This window comes from Hakea prostrata, chromosome 4, assembly GCF_041222555.1.
Source record: "Hakea prostrata isolate BN-2017 chromosome 4, UWA_Hpros_2, whole genome shotgun sequence".
NCBI classification, from domain to species: domain Eukaryota; kingdom Viridiplantae; phylum Streptophyta; class Magnoliopsida; order Proteales; family Proteaceae; genus Hakea; species Hakea prostrata.
The window spans coordinates 19,641,153-19,665,523 of NC_142603.1; the positions used below are offsets into that span (position 1 = coordinate 19,641,153).

The following is a 24,371-nucleotide window of genomic DNA, read 5'->3' on the forward strand; positions in this document are numbered from 1 at the left end:
GAGTTTAGATATTCTATCTTCTCTATAATACATTTGCACTTCACCACCACACAATAGGGATGAAGCCACCCCTGAGTGCTAATAAAATGAATCAGAAGTGAGACCTCCAGTGGGCTCACATAGCCTCCTCCTAGTACATGGTATGATTGAATCATAGACCTCTACCCTAAGAGGTAGAGGACCCATACTCGGCAAATTAGCACAACCCAATAAACGAGAGACCAAATCCTCCACCAGGGTAGAGGTCCGTGCTCCACTCACACTTCTTTACCATACATCAAATGAGAGCCAAACTAAAGGACTCACTTTTGATTTTTCTTGTCAAAATTCAAAAGTAGATCCTCAATGTGAGGGAGCACAAACCAGTGCCATCAAGGTAGAGGATTCTAACTCATAGGATAAATCCAACACCTCATTATCAATCGACTCCAACCCTCAAGTTCCAAAAGATGATTCATATAGTCAAGATCAGATCTATCCGCACGAATTTAAGAGGCGAAAGAAAGGGGTTAGTAGGGTGATCTACAAAGAAAACGAAGTTCCAAAAACCCAATTCAAGGAATGTATCAAACGGATTAGAAAGCTTTCATTTTCATACTCATTCTATGTGCTTTCCAGGTCTTCAAGGTTCTGAAAAAGAAAGCTAGAAAATATAAAAGAAACTAATTGCAGACGTGTAAATGGCATGCAAATGAAGCAAAGAGAATCTAATCCAGAGTTTTATGTAAGAGATGGATTTCTGAATAACGCTCTTAATTTGTCTTTCTGGCTGTAACATTTATATAATTAATTATCCATTAACACAACATACAATAGTGAAACACATATCTGAAAGCATCAAAGAATAAACCTTCTTCTTCTTCACAACTCTTCCCAAATTCCTACGCTACTTTCGGTCATCAAAATTCTTCACGTAAAGGAAGAACAACAACGATACCTTCTCACCCTTCTTTCACCATTAATCTCTCCCTCTCTCTTTCTCTCTCTTTCTCTCTCTAAAGACCCAGAGGAGAAAGGAAGGTATATATGTTGTCTTTTATTTAATTTTCTAACCTGTAATCTCTTCCCCTTGGTTATTGGTTATGACTTATGACCCAGCTTGATACAAACTCAACAGTAACCATCTTTAAGAATTCAAAATTGACAAGAACAAATCCAGAAAGGTTTTGATCTTGAAAAGAATGAAGAAAAGAATTAGATTTGGATAGGGAATCCTTAATATACTATGACATGACACACACCTTAAAATTTTACTGACTTTGAGTTACTGGTTGTAAACAAACACTCCCATGCCAATGAAAAAGAAAGAATATTTTTTATGAAATACTTGCATGCCATGTGTTCTATCAATTCTCTCTCTCTCTCTCCTGATAACTTGTCAGAAGAGCATCTAACATTCTTTCCTCTCACAAATCCATTTCAAAGATGCATCAAACAAAAAAAGGGAAAAAAAATTGGAGAGAAAGGGAAGAGAAGCGTTTTCTCCAAGCACATCCACTTTGAGAACTAATGCTCCCCAAAAAGCCAAAAAGGAACCCAAGCTGCAAACCAAAGCAAAGCTTGAATCTGCTTTTCTCATCTCTTCTCAAACGTTCCCCTTTTCTTTGTGCTTTTCCACTTGCCTTACACCTTAAGTTTTCTTCATCATTTCTTCATCGTCTCTTCACTCATTCTTCCTTGTGAAAAAACAAAGTTTTGAGACCCAAAACGAATAAGAGCTTGTCTCTGTTCTTCAATGGAAGCTGAAGACAATTTCAACAAATCCCAACGGGTAGTTTCAGTCATGGGCTCTCCTCCAACACCACAAACCCAACCAAACCCAAGTAAGTGTTACTGGCATTTCCTGTCTAAAGGTCTTCTTGTTACAGTTTTGCTTTTTATTGTTCCACTTTTCCCTTCTCAAGCTCCTGAGTTCGTCAACCAATCCGTTCTAACCAGAAGTTGGGAGCTTTTTCATCTTTTATTCGTCGGTATTGCTGTATCTTATGGCCTATTCAGCCGCAGAAATGTGGAAACGGAGAAGGAAAACCAATCAAAAATCGATTCTGCTCAAAATTTTGTCTCTAGAATTCTTCAAGTATCCCCTGTTTTCGATGATGATGTCGATGGCCAATTTGCGCCTGATGACAACCACAAGGTCCAAACTTGGAATTCTCGGTACTCTAGAGGGGAACCCATGCTTGTAGTTGAGGAAGAGAGCTCAGTTGCTGATGAAAAGAGTAGAACCGTTACTAAAATCAGTAACAAACCTCTGCTTTTGCCTGTTCGGAGCTTGAAATCCAGGGTTTCAGACTCCGATACTCTTGAATCCCCCAAAGAATCATGTGGGTTCAGTAGGTCGAGTTCTGCTTCCAGAATTTCTTCTAATGGTTCTTTCAGAAGTAGGAATGGGGATATGGGGGCTGTTGATCCTCTAGATTTAAAGGAGAGGCTGCAGGAAAATGTTGTCCTTCCTTCCCCAATTCCTTGGAGATCAAGGTCTGGGAGGATGGAAATGAAAGAGGAATCTGAAGCTGTTACCCCTCCTCCTTATTCTCTTCCACCCTCAGCTGATGAAACTGAAATCGAGAGAGACAGGCCCCGATCTTTTCGATCATCATCATGGTCATCTAGGACTAATTCCGCATCACCTTCACCAAGGAAACTCTCTCCTTCACCTTCTCTGTCACCAGAATTGCGTGCCAAGACTGTGGAAGATTCAATAAGGAAGAAAAATTATTACACATCTTGTCCACCTCCTCCCCCTCCCCCTCCACCCCCGGTAAGCCGCAAATCTCGGCTGATCACCTCGAATTTCAATCCAGTTAGTAACGGGTATTCTTCTGAGAATATGGGAGTGAGGAAAAGTTTCAAAGATGAATTGAAGGATTTAAGTAGGAGCAGTAGAGAGGATCTCAGGAGCATGAGTGATCATAGCCTGGAAACCTTAAGGGCAGAAGTGAAATCAAGAGTCTATACTGAAGGTACATTGATGGCTCAATCCACTCGAGCAATTAGGGGAAGTGAACCTAGCACAGAAGCCAGGAAAGCAAGAGAATACGGTGAAGAGCAGCTGGAGGACAGAAAAGGTAAAGGATGGAAGGAGGTTGAAAGAATGTTCATGACAAAACAAGGAAGAAGAGCAGGAGGATTTGATCGACTGTCAATGAACACAGAGAACCCAAGTCAAGAAAGTTGCTGCCCAATTCCAAAGTCACCACTTTCCAAGTATCAGATGGAAGAGAAGAAGGAATCCCATGACAAGGTTATCGTGGAGGCTGATGAAGACTCAGATGGAGAGCCTGAAGCTGAGGCTGATTCTGAAGAAAATTCAGACAAAGAAGCTGTCTCCAACAACACTGGCACTGATGGTGGGGTTGATAGTGAGGTTGATAAGAAAGCAGCTGAGTTCATAGCCAAGTTTAGAGAGCAGATCAGGCTTCAAAGGATTGAATCTATTAAGAAAGCAAGTGGGAAAGTCAGGAATAGAGCTTCTTCACAATAAATTTAATGCTTGTTCTCCTTCAAAAGGCTTCAAGCAATATATGTTTGTAACTGAATTTCTCTTATACTTCCTTTTCTGTTAATATTTTTACTTCTCACATGAGTACTATCATAGTGTTTTTGGATTAAAAATCTGGTTTATTGGCAATATGATGGATATCTGCATGGTTCACAGCCTCTGAAACCTGCACTTCCATTGGAGAAGAACTCGTGTGGTTAGTTCCTTCAGATCTTTGTCCTTATAAATCAAACCACATCTCTTTTTTTCATAGCATGTGGTGGCTTATTCACTTGTCCCATTTCAAAAGAGAATTGTGTTTGGTCATGGTGTGAAGATGTTTATGGCAATGCAAATGGTGTCAGTGTAGGAGACATCTTTGGCTAAAATTGTCTGCTACAACAAAAGCAAAATTTTAAATATATTGTTTTATAGGTCAACTTGTTGCTTTCAGGATATATTACCAGGAAGGAATCCCTCTTTCTTGCATAGAACATCACAGCTTGTGAGCAGGAACCCATAGACAATATACTGAGTTGTCTCAGCTATCAACTTACTACAATAAGATTTTCAATGCATTACAAACTTGATGATGAAGAATTCTTGCCTTTTTCCTACAAAGGAACTTGTAATACCATTCCCATTTATGATTCCTCCAATTGCTTTTAAGTTATCCAGCAAAAGGGATGGAGGAGCCAAGAGATTAGTTCTACCAGTCTCTTGTACATCAATGAAGATGATCCAGCCTTACAGGCCTAGTTTGTATTCATTATTTTCTATATTTTCTAAGATAACGTGGCTAAAATAGGAGAAAATTTTCTTCTCTATAAGATGAAGTAACTGTAAAGCCATCAATGGTTGCTCTATTGTTTGACAATAACAACCATCCATCCCTGGCACATTAGCCTCTCAAATGCCATCCAAAGGCCTGAGTCAAAGGAGACATGGCTAACTATTAGGGACTATATAGTCCCTATATGATGTACTTTCATCTTATTTCTTTCAGGTGAAGTGAACAACTGAATATTCATGTTAGGGAAAGAGAGACCAAGTAGTCTGACAGTAATGAGACGACAATGGAAAATGCTGAAAGGGTAAAAGAGAATTATCAAAATTTAAGTGGTGGGTTCCAAAGGACTCTGTGTTTGTAGGGACCCAATGACAAAGAAGATAAGCCTAAAAAGCTGCCATATTTATCTAAACATTTGCAATTTTCAGTGGAACATAGTTAAAAGATCCAAAGAAGGAAAAGCTGGTGACAGAAGACTAAATACAAGATCACTGGTTAATAAATTTCTTGCTCCTGTGGGGTTCCCCTGTTTCTGGACACAATGTTTGGAAAACCTGACTGTAACCCCTTTTTTCTCTCCCTTTTTCAGAAGACCAATAAATTGCAAGAAGAGTTAAGTTTCATTAAAAGGAAAACAAAATAAAGATTAAAAAAATAACCATGATTGATAAAACCCTTCCTACCTTTCTCTCAATTAGAGAGGAATCAAAACAGAGACACATCTGGCAGGACTATTTAACCCATCTTGCCATATCCATTAACTTGGTTCAGGAGGAACCAGCCTCAAGCCCCGCATCCATTCACATAAACTTTGGATCATCGAAGTATAGAAAAACCATGCAAGTTGTATCACCAAAACCAACATTTGGCTCATGTACATGATGAATTGCAAGCCAATTGGAACACTGAACTACTAAACAGAAGATATAAGCAATCGTCAGTAATCAGCAGATAATACTGCTACCAACCATGAATTGCTTGACGCTTTTCCCTCAATTTAAGTATAAGCCATGTATACATGAGTTCATACTTTGATCTCAGTCTTCACCTAACATACATTTTAGCATGTTGAAGAACCACTGTAAGCAACATACTGAATCAACACAAAGTAGGATTGATTGGAACGCAGTCCAAAAGAACGTCATCACCATTGCACCAACAAGTCTGAAGCCAAAACTCAAATCTAAATTATTCAATCATTAAAGGGTCTAAGCCCTTCGCCTTTATGTATTTATTTATTTATTTTACTTCTTTTAATAGATAGGCACCAAGAAAAATTGATCCCATGACCACTTGATTATGCAGTGTTGGTCTTTGCCAACTGACCACCTACTTGGGGTATTCCCCTTTATCTATAACGAAATAGAAACCTACAAAATAAGCCAGCTCCTGTGTAGGAGAAGGTATGAGAGATGCGCGTCTTCCCCTTCTGCCATTAGAGTTGCCACCGGAAGATGAGAAGGTGTTACCAATCGGACTTGAGTATGAACCATACGGAGAAGAAGGTGTTACCAATTAATTAAATTCAATTTTACTGTAATATTAAATTTAAGTAACGTTTATTCTTCCAATTTGGTTGGGAGTTGTTTCTCCCATTATTTCATAGACTTTATTAGTTGTTAGGAAATAAATGTGTCTAATTAATTTGTTTAATTGACGATTATAGACATTATTTATTAGTAATACAAATGTCTAATTGATTGAATACAGAGTGGTATTGGAGAAAAAACGAAATGTAGCCATGTCCCTTGAGTTCATATTTTTATAATAGTATGATAGTATGATATATATAGTTAACCAATATATTTCAAATACAAAGTTACATTAGACCTCTCTCTTCTCTTCTCTTATCTTCCCATCTCTGCATGATTATACAAGAAACAAAATTAAATCATAAAGAGAATCGAGTGGTACTATTATAAACTTAATTGATGAGTATATGCTATTCAAAAGAAAAACAAAATCATGTAAGATACATATATAAAAAAACAAAAGCAGCCAAACTGATACTGTATATCTTTAGGACTTCAAGTTCCTTGGTGCAAATTAAATTTTTGTAAATGGGATTTTTGAGACTTGAAAATGTAAGCTTCTCTATAACTAGTTCCCAGGTGTAGGTGCAGGATCTGCTGGTGCAGGTTCAGGGGCAGCATCTGCTATGATCTCCGTGGGTATTACTTGTTTTGTGTGCATTGTTCTAGCATTGACAGAATCATAGCACACTGGCTTGCAGACCTCTTCGCAATGTCCTTTAGAATGGAATGGCTTAGCCATGCATTTAGGCATGCACTCCAAGTCCATGCACTGTTTGAGAGTCATTTGTTGAGCAGAGACAAGAGTCACAGACAATGTAAATAAACACAAAAGGAGAATTGCTACTGCAGCCTTGTTGCAAGCCATCTTGGATGCAACACAACACAACACAAACCCACCAAAGAATATTAAAAAGAGAGGAGATGGCAGGAAGAACTGTGATAATTGGAGGGTTTTAAGACTCTTCGAGGAAGTTTGGAAAATTTTAGAATTTACAGTTGATTTTTCTTGGATATCTCTCCCTGTGCTTGTGGTTTGATTGGTTGCTTATTGGTTGGTTGTGAAGAAATGTTCTAGAGGAAAATAAGCATGGACACAGGAATGGGTCAAATGAGAAAATCTTGGATCCCCATACCAACAGATTGAGAATGTTTTCTGCCGCTTCCCTGAGTTTGCAACAGAAAAAGAAATGATTTTAATAAATATCCTCCTATATTTAATTTTGTTATTTTTAAGGATGGAATCCTTGTGGATGCAAAAAATCCCCGATGGGAGGCTCACCCACCATAGCCAGGTGTGCGACGCGGGTCGAACCATCGGTTTATAAACCGGGGTTGGCAAACCAAAAAAAAAAAAAAAGAAATCTTGAGTCTAGATCCTCACCCCGTCGGGCCCCGACGGCTTCCCGACCACACAAACATGTGAGGCCTACAGGTGAAAATTTGAATTTTTTTAATTTTTTTCAAAAAGTGTTTTTCATCTGTGGGCCCCACTTATTTGTGTGGTCGGGAAGCCATTGGGGAGCACTCTCCCGACGGGGTGAAGATCCGGACTCAGAAATCTTGCAGGTTCATCATCTTCTAGCAAAACAATCCACCACAGTCCAAAGATCCAGGTAATTGACTTACAACCAATGCTGCCCAGTATAGATTATTATTAATATTAATATTAATATTAATATTATTATGATTATTATTTTGCTTATATTTGTACATTGGTTTTTTAGTATCAAAAAAGAACTTTTCTAAAACAAAAATATGATTATATAAAATGTATGAGGTTCCATGATATATATGATACACACTGTTGGTTGATCTGGGGTCAGAATTATTATTCTTTTTATAAATAACTTTTTATTTTCTACCAAAAAACTAGCTTTTTATTAAAAAACATGAAAAGTGTTTTAACTTTTCTCAAAAAAGAGAGAAAATCAATGAAAAAGAATGTGTTTTGCTTCAAAAAATTAAAAACAAATTATGAAAGTAATTTCAACATCTTTTCCCCTTTTAAAACTGAGGGGGTCAAGGCCAATTATTCACATCTTAGCTACGTCCTAAAAGGTTAATTATAACATAGCTTTAACATATAACTTAAATATAAGGCAAGAGGCCCCTAACCCCGAAAGGATTCGGATTCTTGTCCTCATAGGAGGCGTTGCCAATCAAACTAAGAAAGAATGATAAAGTAGCAAATATAATTATCTAATTGTCTAAGTTGAGGTGACCATGGAGGCTTACTTTATTTTTATTTTTTCAAGAGAAGAAAAAAAATATTACAAACCCAGCAGCTTTGATTTGAATCTAGTTCTAGCATATGTGACAAAATGCATTTTGGAGTTTTACAAAATGTAACCAAGTTCTCGATTATTGGTAAGCAACCTAGAAATATTGAGTAATACAGCTACTAGGTGAAAAGGTCATGCTGTTCTTGGCTTCGAAACAAACTACTCCAGTCAGTCAATAATGACTTGGTGAATTACAAAACCCAAAATCATAGCTCGCTGAAACCCTTGATAGAGCTCCACCATGAGTACAATGTACAAGCCAAGATAGGATGCCAAAGATGAACCTAAAAGAGTTAAAAGAGCTAAAAGACAGCTTTGATTAAAATTGAAGACCTAAAAGTGCCAAAGACAAACCTAAAGGGACTTGTAGAACAACTACAGAGATCAATTCCAGAGACATGGGGTTATGGAATGTCCAATAGTGTAGGTTTGGATGACCGAGCAGAAGCAAAATGGGAACTCCAGAAGATCATACATTGCATTGATCAGCCAAATCAAAGGCGTCATGCACAAGCCAAATAAGAAGAGATGTCACTGCAGACTCACACTAGCAACACCACATGATCACTACATTAGCTTGTCTTGTCCTGATAAGAGAAAGCCCCACCACTTCTCATAAACCTTCAGGAGCTGCATAACTGCCTCTGTTGGCCAAAGCATCATTTCCTGCTACAATGTACAGATCTTCTTCCTCATAGTTGTAATGGTCAGGCAGTTCTCATGAAGGAAATATGGCTGTGGTATTGGGTGGTATGCATGAAAATGACACAAACTAAAACTCAAGAAATAAAATTTAGATAAAACAAAGAGCAAGATGGGAGAAGAAATCCGGACAAAGAAATTGTTAGGTTAGTTTCACCAATTCTTCAACCAGAGGGCCTCAACAAGGAGTATCATCATTGAAGCAGCCAAACATATTTAACTATCAATAAGAAAGATTTTTCTGAGGAATTCAAAATTCAATATTTAACTGCTCAATTACAGTAGTCAGGCCCCACTAAATGAACTTACAGTCTCTATAACAAGAAGAAGAAGCCTTATCCCAACTAAATGGGGTTTGCTCAAGACCTTACAATCTTTGGCACCAAAATTGAAGCAGCAAAGACTATAAATTTAACAATTTAAAGAGAGGCTTCTAACCAAACTGGAGATTTAAAAAGAGAAACAGATAAAATGAAAAGAAAAAAAAAAACCTCAAAAACCTTCCTATGCCTATTATTACTCTGATAGTTGCCAAGACCTAGGAATGGACAAAAAATGTGGAGAATTGGATACTGAACTTCTATGACTCATGAATGTATGGAATCTTATAAATTTGTCCACGATTTCATTAGATAATCAATTACATCAAGGGAAAATTGACTATGGCCTTTTGCACCTGAAGTTCCACAGATGCAGCATCTTCTTCAGATCCATGATAAATTAGATGGAACTCATAAATAATTTGATCAGCTCTACATAGCACATTAGTATAGAGTGTCACTGCTGAAGCTTGAGGACAGGGAAAGCAATGACATCCCGAATACTGGCAGAGTTTGTAAGAAGCATTACCAACCTGTCAATACCAAGTCCCTGGAATTTTTCCATGATGTTAGAATCTATCTGGGAACTGGGAAGAACATTTTTGCAATTACAGGTTAACATTTAGTACATAAAAGAGACCATTTAAATTAACACCAGTACCACTTGGTTTCCAGCCAAGAAGTAGATAGAGCATCAGATGATCATACCATTCCTGAAGCTGGTGGCATTCCATATTCCAAAGCTGTTAGGAAATCTTCATCTAGAGTCACTTCATATGAATCATCTTCGTTTCCTTTTCTTTTCTCTTCCACAGAATTTACTTGTGACTTTGCTACTCTCTTGTTATTGTGCTGTCTTAATTGCTCTTCAAGACGTTCTCTCTATCATGTAAGCAAACCAGTGGAATTAAAGGATATATTCCTTCCAATACTCAAAGGAGAGAAGTACCCAAAGGAAATAGCCCACAACAGAAAAACACTTTCAACTTGAAAACGAGAGATCCAAAATGTAAAAGGAAAAGCTATGCCACTAGAATGATTAAATATTATATGTAGAACAGTCATGCTTGAAAACGGAACCATTAACTGCAACAAGACAGTTAGCCAGAATCATTTATGAGTAGGAGATGATGGTCTCTGTTTGTTTGTCATAACCATGAACCAATGAAGTCCGACAACAAGTTGGTTATAAATTAGAGGAGATCAATAATTCAACATATTCATCCAAAAAGTAAAAATCCCCTCCCCCCCCCCCCCCCAACACCCCACCAAAACAAAAAAACCACCACCACAGTAAGCTCCATTTAAAACTGTACTGGTAACGAGGCCTATCCTATGCATGTTTGTCCTCACCATTTCTCCTATTGTCACATTAGGCCTACCCCAAGTAAGCTCATTTGGCTCTTCAATCTGAATCAAATCACCTCGCAGCAATAGAGCATCCAAAAGCCACCTTCCACATCTGCATGTCACCTCAAACAACTTTCTCTACAGCATATCGCTTATGCAAGCTACTTCTAAATCAGCTTTAATTTATTCATTCCTAATTTTATCCTTTGCAGTACTACTCATTCACCTGAACATCATATTCTCAGATATTACATTTCTTTAAGTGTAGCTTTTTTTACTGCTCACCAATCAGTTACATATATCATTACCAATTGTATCTCTTAAAGAAGTGCACCAATCATTAAACACTCTGGATGCACCTTTTCACTTCATCCACTTGATTTTATTCGTTGTGCAACATCTCCCATTTCTTCTTCATTTATGGCCTAGCCTTGGCACCTAAATCTTCATTCATGGGTTCTTTTGCCATAGATCTTACCAACTCATTGTCAGTACTACACTTACCACTTTTGCCATCTCCCATTATATATACATCTTAAAATTTTTTGATTACAAGGTTGATCTCCCCAATTGGGCCAGTGGAGTAGGGGATCGCTTTCATTTGCTTGAGAGTGCCATTGGCTGATGAGATCTTCACAGGGTGATTCTATTTGCAATAATGCTCGAAACTTACATGTTCAGCGCCACTATTTCTAACTTTTGGATGGAGCAAAACCCAAAACGATAGTCCTCTAACTCGTGTACTATTGGCATGATTTGGAAAGCCACTTTTTTATTTATTTATTTTTTTTTTGGGGGGGGGGGGGAGATGTTAGCTTCAAGCTCCACTTGCACCCCTGTAGATCTTTCTTGGACACCCAAGGAACAGGCTTATTGTTGTCTTCTGCGGCTTTGATGTTTCTTTTCTTTAGACTCACCATTTCCAACCCCCTCCTTTTTTTAAATTATTTTTCTCCCTGCCCCTCCCAGGGATTTCATAATGATATCTACTCAAAGCATACCTAAGATACTTGATAATGAATGCCTTTCGAAAAATGATTCATGATTAGCACATAAAAATACAAGCTTAAAGTTGATTGTTGATGTTATTTAGTTGTAACTAGGAATCCACTACCTACCAACCCCCCCCCTTTTCTTCATTTTCTTTTCCCTCAAAACATTTCTTACATGGTCATGACATAAATATACATATTTTTAGCTATTGTCCTCTACATACTACATCAAATACTTACCTAATACTACTAAATAACTCTCTAAACTCTTTGAGCTTTATATATGTCCATATAGACCAAATGGAGATCCTCACATTCTCTATATACTTCCAATAGTTAGAGATAGCTTTTGTAGTTGACCTTCCCAGCGTAAAACCAAATGGTTTTGGTTTGGTTATCCTTAGTTTAGTTTCTTGTATCAGCCAAATTTCAACCGCTCTTCATATAAATTCATAGTCTGACACAAAAGTTTAAACATCTATATTTAATACAAATTTGAATATCACCTTTACTTTGATAAAACAGAAATCACAATGCTTCTCCTCCATTCAATAGGCCATTTTTCTCAGAATAAGTTAACATAGGGAAGCTACCTTTTTGATATGCATGTGCATTGTTGGGGCGAAACGAAGAACTCGTGACGCAGGATGAAACTCTTGGTCTTAAAGCTTAAAAATATGTAGATGATGTTGAACTTGAATAAGCCACTAGTAGGGGGAAGGAAGCAAGTAAGGGATCGAAAAAATTTCCCTCACTCGAGCAGAATGAATCCTCTGTTTTCTTCCCTGCTGTTGTCTGTTCTTTATCTTATCTCTTCCAACCCTGTCAAATCTTTCTACATCCATCACTAATCCCCATATGGGGGGCAGATATGTAGAAGAGAGTAGGTCGGGCTGAATTTGTGGAGCAAATGGGTACCCGGTGTAATCCTTGAAGATTGTAAGTTTTTTTGTCTTTTCCAGAAAGAATATGGTAAGCTTTATCCTCCCCAGTCTGCTGCAGCCGCATTCTTGACTTTCAGTGCTTTGCTATTTATGGTAGTTACGTACAAATCCACCCACTTGCTATTTACCTTATTTTGCTATTTTCGTTCTTTTCAAGCTTTGAACGAAGCTCTTTTTCATTTTGCCCCTGTTGGTTGCTTGCATTTCCATATGCTTTTACTATTATTGGCTCTTTCTCAATACTCGCTGCTTCAATCACTTTCTTCCTGCATCCTGTCTTGCGTTTTTTCCATTTTCAAGCGTTAAAATGATGGGGCGGCAACTATCCTCTTCACCACGACAGAAATCCACGAGACACTCATTGCCGGTGAAACCCACGTCTCCTAGGAGACTAGCAAAAAAAATTGACTGCCCTCTAGAAAGAATATTGTATGGATATGCCTTGGGTTTTCCTCCCATCTCTATGGCTTTCCTTTGTGGATCCCTGGCTGAATTCTGGAAAGAGAAGGGTGTCCTATCTGTCGTTTGCGGTGGTCGCAATACGATTCAGGCCACGTTCTCCTCACATGAACTGAGGAGCAAGGTGCTCTCATTGTCACCCTGGTGGGTAGGCAACCATCTAATGCATCTGTCCGTAGAACCCTTCCCGGAGATTAGGAAAAAAGGCCTGCTGCCACCGATCGCGATTTGGGTACAACTCCGGGATGTCAGACCGGATTGTTTCGCCTTCGAACAGTGTTTCAATGCTGCGTCGGCGATTGGGAAAGTATTGGATGTTCAGCTGAACTTCCATGACCTGGGATTACCTATCAACTGTGCCAGAGTGAAGGTACTTTTAGACGCTAATTTTTCTGTTAGAACTACCACATCCATCAGAAATATGAAAGGAGAATGGTTCTACCTTAATATTCTTCACGAGTTGCTATTCTTATGCTCCAACTGTGGTAAGCTTACACATGAAGCAGAGTTCTGTAATTTGTATGAAAAATGTAAGGTTTCAAATTTTGCTTCAAGCTCTGCTGATGCGTACCATAATGTTACTACTGACCCTATAAGAAGGGGGGTGAGGACCTAGGGAGGACGAAGAGCACCAGATCTCTTACTAACCTCGGGTATGAACAATGCTAGAATCCAGCTTTCCCCGACGGGACCGTTGCAGATTAGGGATGAAGATTTCGTTGATACATTCGGTGAGACTTCCCCTATTACTGGAGACTCCTCCTCAGCCGATTTTTTTCAAAATGTCCAACAAAAGGAAATGGGTACTGTTAACTCTGTTCCCATCACTAACTCTGCTACTTATTTGCGAGATTTAATCGAAAATTTTCAGCGGGAAAAAAATAATGCGTTGACAACAGATCAAGAGCGGTTCGCTGAGATGACTCGCATGAAAGGAAAAGGAAAAATGATTTTTGAAGATGATGACTACATTTCTGATGTACTGCTATCTCATGGTTTGGATGGCAAGAAGGATTCTGCTCAGCCCTTATGTATTAATACCAACTCTGCTCCTGCTAGCCTAAATGACATATCTCATCCTTGTAAGGTCACCACGGTTGAAGCTAGAACACATAATATTCCAGCACTGCTTGTCCAAGAAGCTGAAGGTACTTCTGAAGGAAACTCCGAAAAAATGAAGGAAAAATTGAAGGAGAAAATCCTTGCTGACCCATCTATGAAGAACCTGCTTGAATTGCTGAAATTTCAACCTGGGGGCGAGAATTGCAACTTCCAAATTGTTAATATTCAAAATATTAATGTGAACAATGCTACCAATATTGAGAAAGGCCTGAATGAGGAAAAGCCTTATGGAGGTGTTTGTAATGAAGGAGCTACTGGTGGATTTCCGTCGGATGTGGAGGATGCCTGTACCCAGAGTCGAAAACGTCTGCGAATGGCACCTCCTTTGGATAATCCCACCCCTCTTGATTCCTTTCAGCTTGCCTTAAACTCACTTCTTGCAGCTTCACCGGATCCTACGGCACAATTCCTCATCTTCTGGGAGGATATGAAAGCTCGTCACTTCAATCTATTTGGATTCACACCGGGTGACTCGATGTTTGCTTCAAATTTTCAGATGGCCAACTTGGGACCTTCTGCGTTTGCCCCCCAGGTCCTTCCTTACCATCGATACTCTAATTTCATTGAACTGTGCTTTACCTTCTTCATTTATGCTGTGGTTATTCTCTTTTGGGGATACAAAAAACAAAAGAATTGTCGTTACTGATTGTCTGCTTAACTTTGTTTTCTAGTTTGCTTAGCTTGCTATGCACTCTTAAGCGGTGGTTTCTGTCTTTTGTGAAAAATATCTGTTTGTGCTTATCTCTTCCTCTGTTTATCTTGTAAAGTGGGTTTGGCAGTTTGCACACCTACTTTACCTTTTGTTTGAAGAAATCCATTTGTTTTTCTTAAAATTAGTTGCTGTCACTTTTTGGTTATAATCTACTTTTCCTAAGGCTGACGTGTTGTCTCTTTTTGTTTTCCTCTTTAATATTGTTGGATGCCGTGTCTCTTGTTGATCTTGAAAGTGTGCTAGGTGTTGTGTATATCTTAGGCTATATTTCTACTAGGATCGTAGACTATTTTTCAAAGTTTATTAATGCTTAGCATGTGAATTCTGATTTTATTATTCTACTTTGTTGATCTAATTTTGCCATCTCTTTCATCTTCCTTAAAATTTTACCCATCTCTCCTTTCCTCGGTGTTATTGTGAAGATCATTTCCTGGAATATTAGAGGAATCAATGGGAAATTCTCTCTGCAATGTCTCCACAAATTGCTTGAAAAATATAATCATTATATCTTGTTTCTCTATGAAACAAAATGCTTGAATCATGCCAAGCTGTTTGAATCCCATGAATTCAAATTCAAAAATTTCTACTCCGCTTTCTTTTTCAACAGCAGGGGGCTAAAAGGCCTCAAAGGAGGGATTTGGGTTCTGTCTAGACTACAGGTGCAGATATCTATTGTTCAAAAGGAGGATGGATTGCTGGCTATTAGATGTGAGGGCAGGACACCTTGGATTATCATCTTCATTTACACTCCACCAACCTACTCTGAGCGTAAATTGTTCTGGACAAGCTTGACTAACTTTATTCAAAATCTTGACCTACCTTTCATGGTTATGGGGGATTTCAATAAAGTTCTCTCAAGCAAAGGAAAACTGGGAAATGGTTTCAAACCTCCACCATCTCAACCCTTCCTTCTTGACCTTATCTCATCATCATCCCTGTCGGAAATTTCTGCTCCGGGGAACTATTTTACTTAGAGTAACAAACAAAAACCACCGACCCTAGTTAAAGAAAAATTGGATTACATTCTTGGGAACCCGGGGTGGATCTCAATGTTCCCTGGAGCAAGGGCAGAAAAATTACCGGCAACTTGCTCCGACCACAACCCAATGCTACTGATTGTTCATTCTACTCACTCTCGGGGCAAAAGACTTTTTCACTACCAGATTGCATGGCACTTACACCCTCATTTTTCAAAAGCGGTCAAGCACGCGTGGCAGGCAAGTGAAGGCGAAGCTTAGGCGAAGCTTTGGAAGGTAAGTTGGCCAATCTCTCTCGTTTTCTTCAGAACTGGAACAAAAACGAGTTCGGGAACATCTCTCAGTTGTTTTGGAATGTCTCGGAGGAAATTGACCTGTTGGAGTTGGGCCCAAACCCCGACTGGAGGGCAATTACGGAGAAGAAAAAAATCTCTCCTGGGCCCCCAATGTCGAAGAACTTTTCTGGTTCCAAAAATCTAGAAACTCTTATCTTTTGGAGGGAGATAGAAATACCCGGTTTTATCACTTAACCACCAAAATTCAATCTTTCAAAAGAAGAATTAATTTCATTGATTCCAACGGATCCACTTTTTCCCAACCATCTGAAATTGCACAGGCCTTCTCTGATTACATGAAAAAACTTTACACCACCTCCAACTCGCTTGATACCACGTTTTCATAGAATCCCTCTTCCCACCCCTTGATTCTACAAGACTCCTGACTTTGGCTGACCCTCCCTCGATGGAAGAAATCAGATTGGTTGTGTTTTCCTTGGGACCTTACAAAGCCCCGGGTGCTGACGGTTTCAATGCTTGTTTTTATCAGAAGTACTGGGATCTAATTTGTGAAGACATTAATAGCTTTGTAATATCTTTCTTCACACATCAAACTCTGCCTTGGGGGGTCAATCACACCCTTCTCTATTCATCCCAAAAAAAGAAAATGCTTATGAAATCCTGGATTTTATACCGATAAGCCTATGCAATGTCAGTTATAAAATTTTGGCCAAAATCCTAGCAAGTAGATTAAAAACTTTGCTACATTCCTTTATTTCTCCGCTCCAAGGGGCCTTTGTTCCAAGGAGGCAGATTTCAGATAATATCTCACTTGCACATGAAAATTTTCATTTTATGTCTCATACCATAGGCAAAACGGGATATGTTGCTTTGAAACTGGATATGTCAAAGGCCTATGACTGTGTCAAATGGCAAGTTATTAGCAGGATTTTTTCTTTCCTAGGCTTCGACCAGAAATGGTGTAGTCTCATGAATAAGTTAATGTCAATAGCCTCATTCTCCATCAAACTGAATGGAACCCCACATCATTGGTTCACTGGTACTAGAGGAATTAGACAAGGTTGTCCATTAAGTCCCTACCTGTTCCTTCTAATCATGGAGATTCTATTTAGATTACTCAATGAATACGAAAGGTTAGACCTCTTCAGAGGAATCAAAGTGGCTAGAAATGCACCAGAAATTTCTCATCTATTTTTTGCAGATGATACGTTTATCTTTTGTCGTGCGGAAAAAGAAGATATTATGTCTATCAAAGCGGTTCTGGAACTATTCTCTGATATTACTGGGCAAGAAATTAATCTTCAAAAAAGCGGTGCTTTCTTTAGCAGGAATGTCGGACAACAACTTCGAACATAATTTTTGTCCTACCTGGGGGTTAATGAATTGAAAAATAATTCAGTATATTTGGGAACTAACATGGTGCAAGGAAGAGCTAAGACCAAATCTCTCAAATTCATTTTGAGAAAAATCCAGTCAAAATTTGCAACTTGGAAAGCAAGCAGCCTTTCTTTTGCAGGCAGAGAGGTACTTATCAAATCAGTATTACAACCAATGTCTCTCTACCAAATGCAGTGTTTTCGATTTCCTAAATCTATCTGCAAGCAAATCGATTCCCTATGCCACAAGTTCTGGCTAGGGCATCCCACCAAATCAAAGCAGTTAAGCCTAATCTCATGGAGAAAGTGATGCCAACCAAAAGAGGCAGGAGGCCTAGGCTTCAAAAGAATGGAAGATGTAAATAGTGCCCTTCTACTAAAACAAGGATGGAGAATCCTTTCTGAACCTCAATCATTATGGGCCAAAACACTTGCAGCTAGATACTTCTCTAACTCAAGTATTTTTCACCCAAAAGTTAGGAAAAAAGGGGGATCATGGCCCTGGAGGAGCATCTGTAGTATTCTTCCACCTCTGCAACAAATGGTAAGACGACAAATTGGAAATGCCACTAACACCTCCTTTTGGTATGATCCATGGCAACAACTATCTACCACCATTGCAGAACAAAATCCTGAGGAAGAAATATGGGACACTAAAGCAACTGTAGCACAAATGCTGCAAAATGTTCAGATAACCAGGGAGTATCTCTCTTCTCTCCACAATTACAATCAAATTTTTAATAACCTCAATATTTCTTCTACAGATGACAAATGGGTTTCGGAGATCTCTTCAACGGGGAAATTCTCACCCAAGTTAGCAGCCAAAGCGTTGATGAAACAAAACCAATCAATTACAACAGAACCCTCAACATGGTGGAGGTTTTTTTTGGAAATTACCAATCCACCCAAAATTAAAATCTTTCTTTTGGCGCTTACTGAATTCAGGATTATCAGTGAAAGCAGTCCTCTCACAATGGCTGGCGGTGAACCCAACATGCGGACTATGTGGAAACACAAATGAAACCATATGGCATCTGTTTCTATCCTGCGAATGGACTAAGAGGATCTGGGCTGCTGGAAGACTGGGACTTAGAACTGAATCAATAGCAGAAAGCTCAATTACAAACTTGGGGCATTACGATATTAAACAATGATCAGTTGGATTACACAACAAAGTGGTGGTGTCTCTCCATTTTCATTATTACTTGCTACTTTATATGGGTAGAAAGAAATAACGTAGTTTTCAAAAAACAGTCACCAAACCCATACAGAGTCCTCACAAACATCAACACTTGGATTCATAGCTTACAATTGGATGGCTCTGTGGAGTTAGTAGTTGTATCCAATCAGGAACACAATTATTTCTCTCCAAAGATCACTAATAAAGTAAAGGTCATTTATAATACTAATCTTAGAATTTTATTGTGTGCAGGGGTACATCACAAATCTCTAGGAGAGTCAACATGGAGCGTGGGGGCTATTGCGGAAGCAGATGAAGCGGACCTGATAAAGCTAAGCAATGGAAGGAAAATGGATGGGGATGAAATAGAGGCAGCTTTCATGGCAATTTGGGAGGGTCTGAAGCAAGCAAAAATATATCAACTCTGCATCAAAGAAATATGGTGCAATCAATCGATAGTAGTGCAATTACTATCCAAACCAGATCAGTCCATATGGCCACTCATTCATACCCCAATTTTGGTTAAAATTCTTCTTGAAATAAACAGTATCTTGGTCTGTAACTTTAAATCCCCCACCCTTCTACAAACTTTAACTACGGACATACATAGTAATAGGTTAATTTCTTTCCCTAAAAATCCGGCAGATGAGTCAATCCGGATAAGAAGTTGTAATAGTTCTAACTCTTTTTAGTAATTTATATTTTCTTATGATCCCAAAAAAATAAAAATAAAAATAAAATAAAAATAAAAATAAAAATAAAAATAAAAATAAAAACTAATGGCAAGATCATAAAATGTGACCATAAAGAACCTTGACCAGTGGATATATAAAATAGTGGCTAGTGAAGATAACTGAAAGCAACCTTCATTTAAGAACTACTTATCAAGAAATAAACATAGTGACTAGCTATTCCAGACCATAAGCTGCTAGATACCTGATCCATAGGATCTGTTAACTCTGAAAATGCATTGGCCAGCTCCCGACCACAGATGAATAGTTCAAATCTCTCAGTCAAGCCTGCATGCCTAAATTGAAAAGATCCAGGGGAAGACAAAAAGTAAATCATGCTGCTTAAAACACTTCAATTTGTCAATGACCATGAGAACATGATATCAGAGTATTTGCATGGAAACGCATGATAAATATCTGCTTTAAGGTAAGTGGAACAGCAAAGTCTATGTTCTTTCTGGTGGAAAAGCCAGCCTTTGGAGTGTCCGTTTCCAATATTTGGGTGGAATGCAACACTATGAAATGGTTAACCCTAGGACCTTCCATCAGATAAAAAATAAAGTTGCACCCCGAAGGAACAGATATTGTTGTAAAATGGAGTACCCCATCCCTCCCTGCTCTATTCCGCTGCCCCAACCCACCCCCTTCACAAAAATTAATAAATAAAGAAAGAGAAAAAAGAGAAATCCTTCAAGGGTGAGCATTGTGTTTTATTTCTATCCGTTTTGTCCTGCATCTCGCGCATAAAAGTTGAGTTTTCTTTCTTTTGTTGGGTTGCAGGGGGTGTTTCCCTTTTTTTTTCTCTCTCCTTTTGGTTATGAATTTTTTTACTCATCCAAAGACAAAAAAGAAAAGAGAAACAGAGTAAAATTTCAACTGAATTTAATATTTAAAAAACAATCCAAATGGTCATAAGATCAGCATAAATCAAGTATTTTTGGACCAATAAAACTTTTCTGGAGATTTTGTTATATCACTGGGCGACAATAGAAGAAAATTTGACCAAAATTGTCGATATTTCGGGTGAAATGTTTACATTTTTCAAAAACGAAACGAAATTCCAATTATTTTGGAAAAGTGTCAAATTTCGACTGAAATTTCGACATTCAAACTTGTTTTTCATTAGTTTTTGTTGATTTCTATTCCATTTTTACCTAATTTCCACAACTTCTTTGCCTTCAAACACCTCTTTTGCTCATTTTTTGCCTCCAAACACCTCCTAAGCCCACAACAACATCAAAGGAAACTCCGACAACAATAGAATGTGAAGCATAAGCCATACCCAACAATTCCAAATTTCCTTTTTTTTTTTTTTTTTGTTCATGCCTTAGATGATCTTGTATTACCTTGAAATTAATATATGTTTAGCCTATGATTGTGTTTTGTTACTTATCTTTTTATTATTTGCTACCATTTTTTTATTTTCTGATTTTAATAATTATTTTCTAAAATTATGTATTTTTATTTTATGTATATATGATATATAGACTTCAACTTAATATATGTGAGACACCATCACTTGATCTAGTTGGTCATTTTATTTTGTTGACTTGTTGTATATGTAATCATTCTACCAAATAATTCATGTGTGCTAATGATTCTATGCCTGTATGCAATATAGTTTGCACTTATCGGAACCAGTCATTTGTTAGTATACTTGAATGATAAATTTTCAATGTTTTTTTTTTTTTTTGGCAAAATACTAGTTCCATAGTGTTTATTATGCTTGAAATGGGTAGTATGCATGAATCCAAATCATTTAGAGTCCATATAAGGCCCGAAATTGAACTTTCAATTTTCAGAAAAAAGTGTCCAGTTTCGACCGAAACATCGAAATTTCGGCCTTTTGCAAGTTCGAAATTCCTGTTTTGGTTGAATTTTCTTCCTTGCAGTGGGTGTATTACATTAAAGTTATAGAGGTTAGCAACTGATTTTTAAATAAAACAAGAGATAAATTTATAGAATAACATTAGCCACAAGTTTTGTGATGATAACATTGGCGGTCTGCAAAAATGTTAATCACTTAATCAGAACTAAAGTCTATAATTGTTCCTCTAGTGGCAGAAAACAACTGGTTACTTTCTGTCATGTATTAGTACATGACATGTACACTATAATAAGACAGCTTGGCGACAATCAAGGACATTTTTTCATGTTTACAAGGAGCAGCAGGAAAGGCAGCAAGGAGACTAACAAAAGGAATTCAGTGGTCCCTGAAGACATATTCCACAAAAAGAAGAAATAATAATTTTGAAAAATACTTAACTACACGTCATGAAATTTTGAAATTGTTAAGGTGGCAAGACATTTTATTAGAGCTTGTTACCTTCTGTGTGGTTTAGCCAGGGGAGATATTTCAATGGGATAGTCCAAAACAAATGTCGGCTGCATAAGTGTTGGTTCAACAGCACACTCAAAAACCTGAACAACAACAATGGAACTCAATTCTGAATATGATACATGAAATACTTAAGAATAACCCCCCCCCCCCCAAAAAAAAAAAATGAAAAGAAAAAGCTGAAGCATGATGTTCAAAAGCGTACAAAAGTTAGTCAAGTTTTAAGTACTTTCCAGAGATATATGATTATTAGAATATTACCCAAACCATTGCTTATTTATGAATCTTAAGTATATGATGTATGTTAAGAGTGTAAATACCATATTAGAAAAAAGGAATAAGGGTTAATTAATAGGGGTAACAAGGATACGGTAGGAAAGATCCCAGTGATAGTCTGGAGTCCATATTGGACTCAATCGTGGGTTATTTATTTCCTTTTTTGTAATCATGATCTTCCTATAATAAAGAAAGCAAGCTCTGAAGGATTCTCACATCAAGAGTGAGAACTCTCAAATCTTTTCTCTCATGCTCGAGTCCTCCTTCTCCTTTTTTCTGTTCAATTCACATGGTATCAGAGCCTATTTGCTACACTTAACATTCAAAGTCCACTTTGGTATTGGTTCAGAAAGAACCCTGCAACACTAGCAGAAACATAGCAGCTTGGTTTGTGAAGACTCAATGGTTTTCGTTTTAAGGGAAGACAGCACCTTAGCTGGTTTCTTGGTCATTTTAATGGAGTAAGCAGTTTCTAAACTTCTATTTTTGTTTGAAGACTCTAAGCCACAACTTCTGGTTTTGAAGTTGGCACTTGGTTTCTGAAACTGGAGAACATGCAGATGAATCAAAACCTCATTAAGAACATGGCCCACAGATGGGCATGCTAGGATAGAAGATTTCTCTTTGCTATCATTGCTAACTCCAAGAGCCTTCAAAGCAACTTCTTTAGCCATTTCAACATCCCCCTTCATGTCATTAAAATCAACTCCAGTAGCTTCTTTAACAAGATTATGCATAGTTTCCCTCCTCCATGGCTGTTGCAGACATATTTCCGTTCCCTGCAATTTAAAACCAGTCAATCAGCTAAAGCTCTTCATATGTTTACTTTCACAACAATGAAATGATAAATAATTACATTCTTGGTTTAAAGCATCAGCCTATGCCACATCACATCGGCTGACACATACCAATATAAATTGGTACCAGCACAACACAATTGTACTCTTTCTAAAAAATTGAATGTATTGAATCTCATTTGGCATTGTATTGTATCTGCCATACGACCCAATATGATACGAAACAGAGCAATTCATACAATTCAGGGTTATCTGAAAGCATTGATGGTATCGGTATATATCAGCCAATACGGCCCAATACAGACAGGCACAACTCAATGCATATCACTATGGTCAATACCAACCAGAACACATTGATATGGAATTTAAAGTAGACTATGGATTTGTTAATGAGATCAGAAATTGAAGAAGATTTTACAGAGAAATATAGACTTCAGAAAAACTTGGGACCCGTTTGATAACCCACCCAATATTTCTACTTCAAAAAACATCAACATCAATTTCTTTGTGTTTCTGTTAAGAAACAAAACATTTTCAAAAGTGTAGGCTAAACGTGCTTCTGGAAACAAATGTTCAGGGCTCAAAGCTTCAAACGTTGTGAAAAAATCTATGCTTTATGTTTAGATGGAAAATGACCATCATAACCCTGTTACAACTTGTTTCACCTAAAGTCCATGCACGTTAAATTTTTCAAGAAACAGCCGAAACAACTAATAGGTGTTGTTAGGATTTCAGTACCCGTAGTCAGCCTAGGGATCCAAAGGAAATTCAAAAAGAAAAAGAATCAAAGGAAAAGGCGAAAGGGAGAACGGGAGAAAGAGGAAGAGAGCTTGTGATAAGAACCCACAAATCGAATACTAAAATTAATATCAAAACAAAAGAATTAACAAGATAAACTGGTTACAATGGTGCTAGTCACCCCCACCGCACACTGCTGCCCCTCAGCCAATAGGCTGCCCAAATACTTGCATACCATACCCTCTCCTCTCAATTACTCCCTATTTATAATCCCCTAACTACACTAATACACTCTCTCTCTGCTACACATGGCATAATCCTAGGGCCCTAACACTACCGGCCCTTGAAATTCACCATGTCCACAAAGTGAAGGAAAATTAGAGCTTGGTCTTTACATGCTAGCTGCATAACTGCATAACCATGCTGATTCAACATTGTTCATTAAAGTCCAATAGTAGACCCATTTCCAAAAATGCCACAAATGTCCGATGCCGCCCTTGCAATATTGATTTCCATCACCACCACCTGATGGGCTGGTTTCTTGCCACCTCAAGAGAGACTTCTCCATGTGATTGCCAAAATCAAAATTTGCCCCAAAACATCATCAAATGAATCCGATTCAGAATGTCAAATTTTGAGAGCAGTTGAGGGACATTGAATGGTAGCCTGTCTCAAAATCATTATTTTCAAGCAATAAGGTGGTGGTGCAACTCAAGCAATCTGCTGCTAGAAGCATTCTGTTTGTCTTCCATGGGGAAAAGGTGTTTGCTACTTCCTCATCCAAAATGGGAACCTTCAGTAAAAAGTCTATATTTGCATAGGCCTTCAGGCATTCCTGTGGTCAAGCAAGATCAATTCTCACATCTGTAGAACCTGGGTTTAGCAGATCCATGTTGGCTCCTTGATCGTATTTTTTTGCAACGATTTGAAGAACAAAAGCTGACGACAATGATGAAAGAGTAGCATTGATCAC

The 24,371-nt window shown here is 38.0% G+C and overlaps 2 protein-coding genes across 2 annotated transcripts in view; one reads left to right on the forward strand and one right to left on the reverse strand.

The window, feature by feature from the left end:
• Positions 1-1,426: 1,426 nt before the first annotated feature.
• Positions 1,427-4,221, forward strand: LOC149018374 (hydroxyproline-rich glycoprotein family protein). The gene is made up of 2 exons (XM_089152658.1): positions 1,427-3,698; positions 3,936-4,221. Exon 1 carries the CDS (start codon positions 1,736-1,738, stop codon positions 3,482-3,484), a length of 1,749 nt encoding a protein of 582 aa, XP_089008784.1. The 5' UTR covers positions 1,427-1,735; the 3' UTR covers positions 3,485-3,698; positions 3,936-4,221.
• Positions 4,222-8,131: 3,910 nt separating this feature from the next.
• The window catches only part of OVA5 (Lysyl-tRNA synthetase, class II), a 49,908-nt gene continuing 33,668 nt past the window's right edge, over positions 8,132-24,371 (reverse strand). Inside the window, exons 10-14 of the mRNA XM_089152659.1 lie at positions 22,436-22,642; positions 21,576-21,670; positions 19,455-19,545; positions 9,819-9,992; positions 8,132-9,660 (exon numbers count right to left, since the gene is read on the reverse strand). Of these exons, the coding sequence (XP_089008785.1) occupies positions 9,568-9,660; positions 9,819-9,992; positions 19,455-19,545; positions 21,576-21,670; positions 22,436-22,642 (660 nt within the window). The 3' untranslated portion in view covers positions 8,132-9,567. The remainder of the gene's footprint in view (positions 9,661-9,818; positions 9,993-19,454; positions 19,546-21,575; positions 21,671-22,435; positions 22,643-24,371) is intronic.

Excerpts from the sequence above, each read along its gene's own strand:
- LOC149018374 (XM_089152658.1), top strand. The coding sequence starts at position 1,736 with ATGGAAGCTGAAGACAATTTCAACAAATCCCAACGGGTAGTTTCAGTC.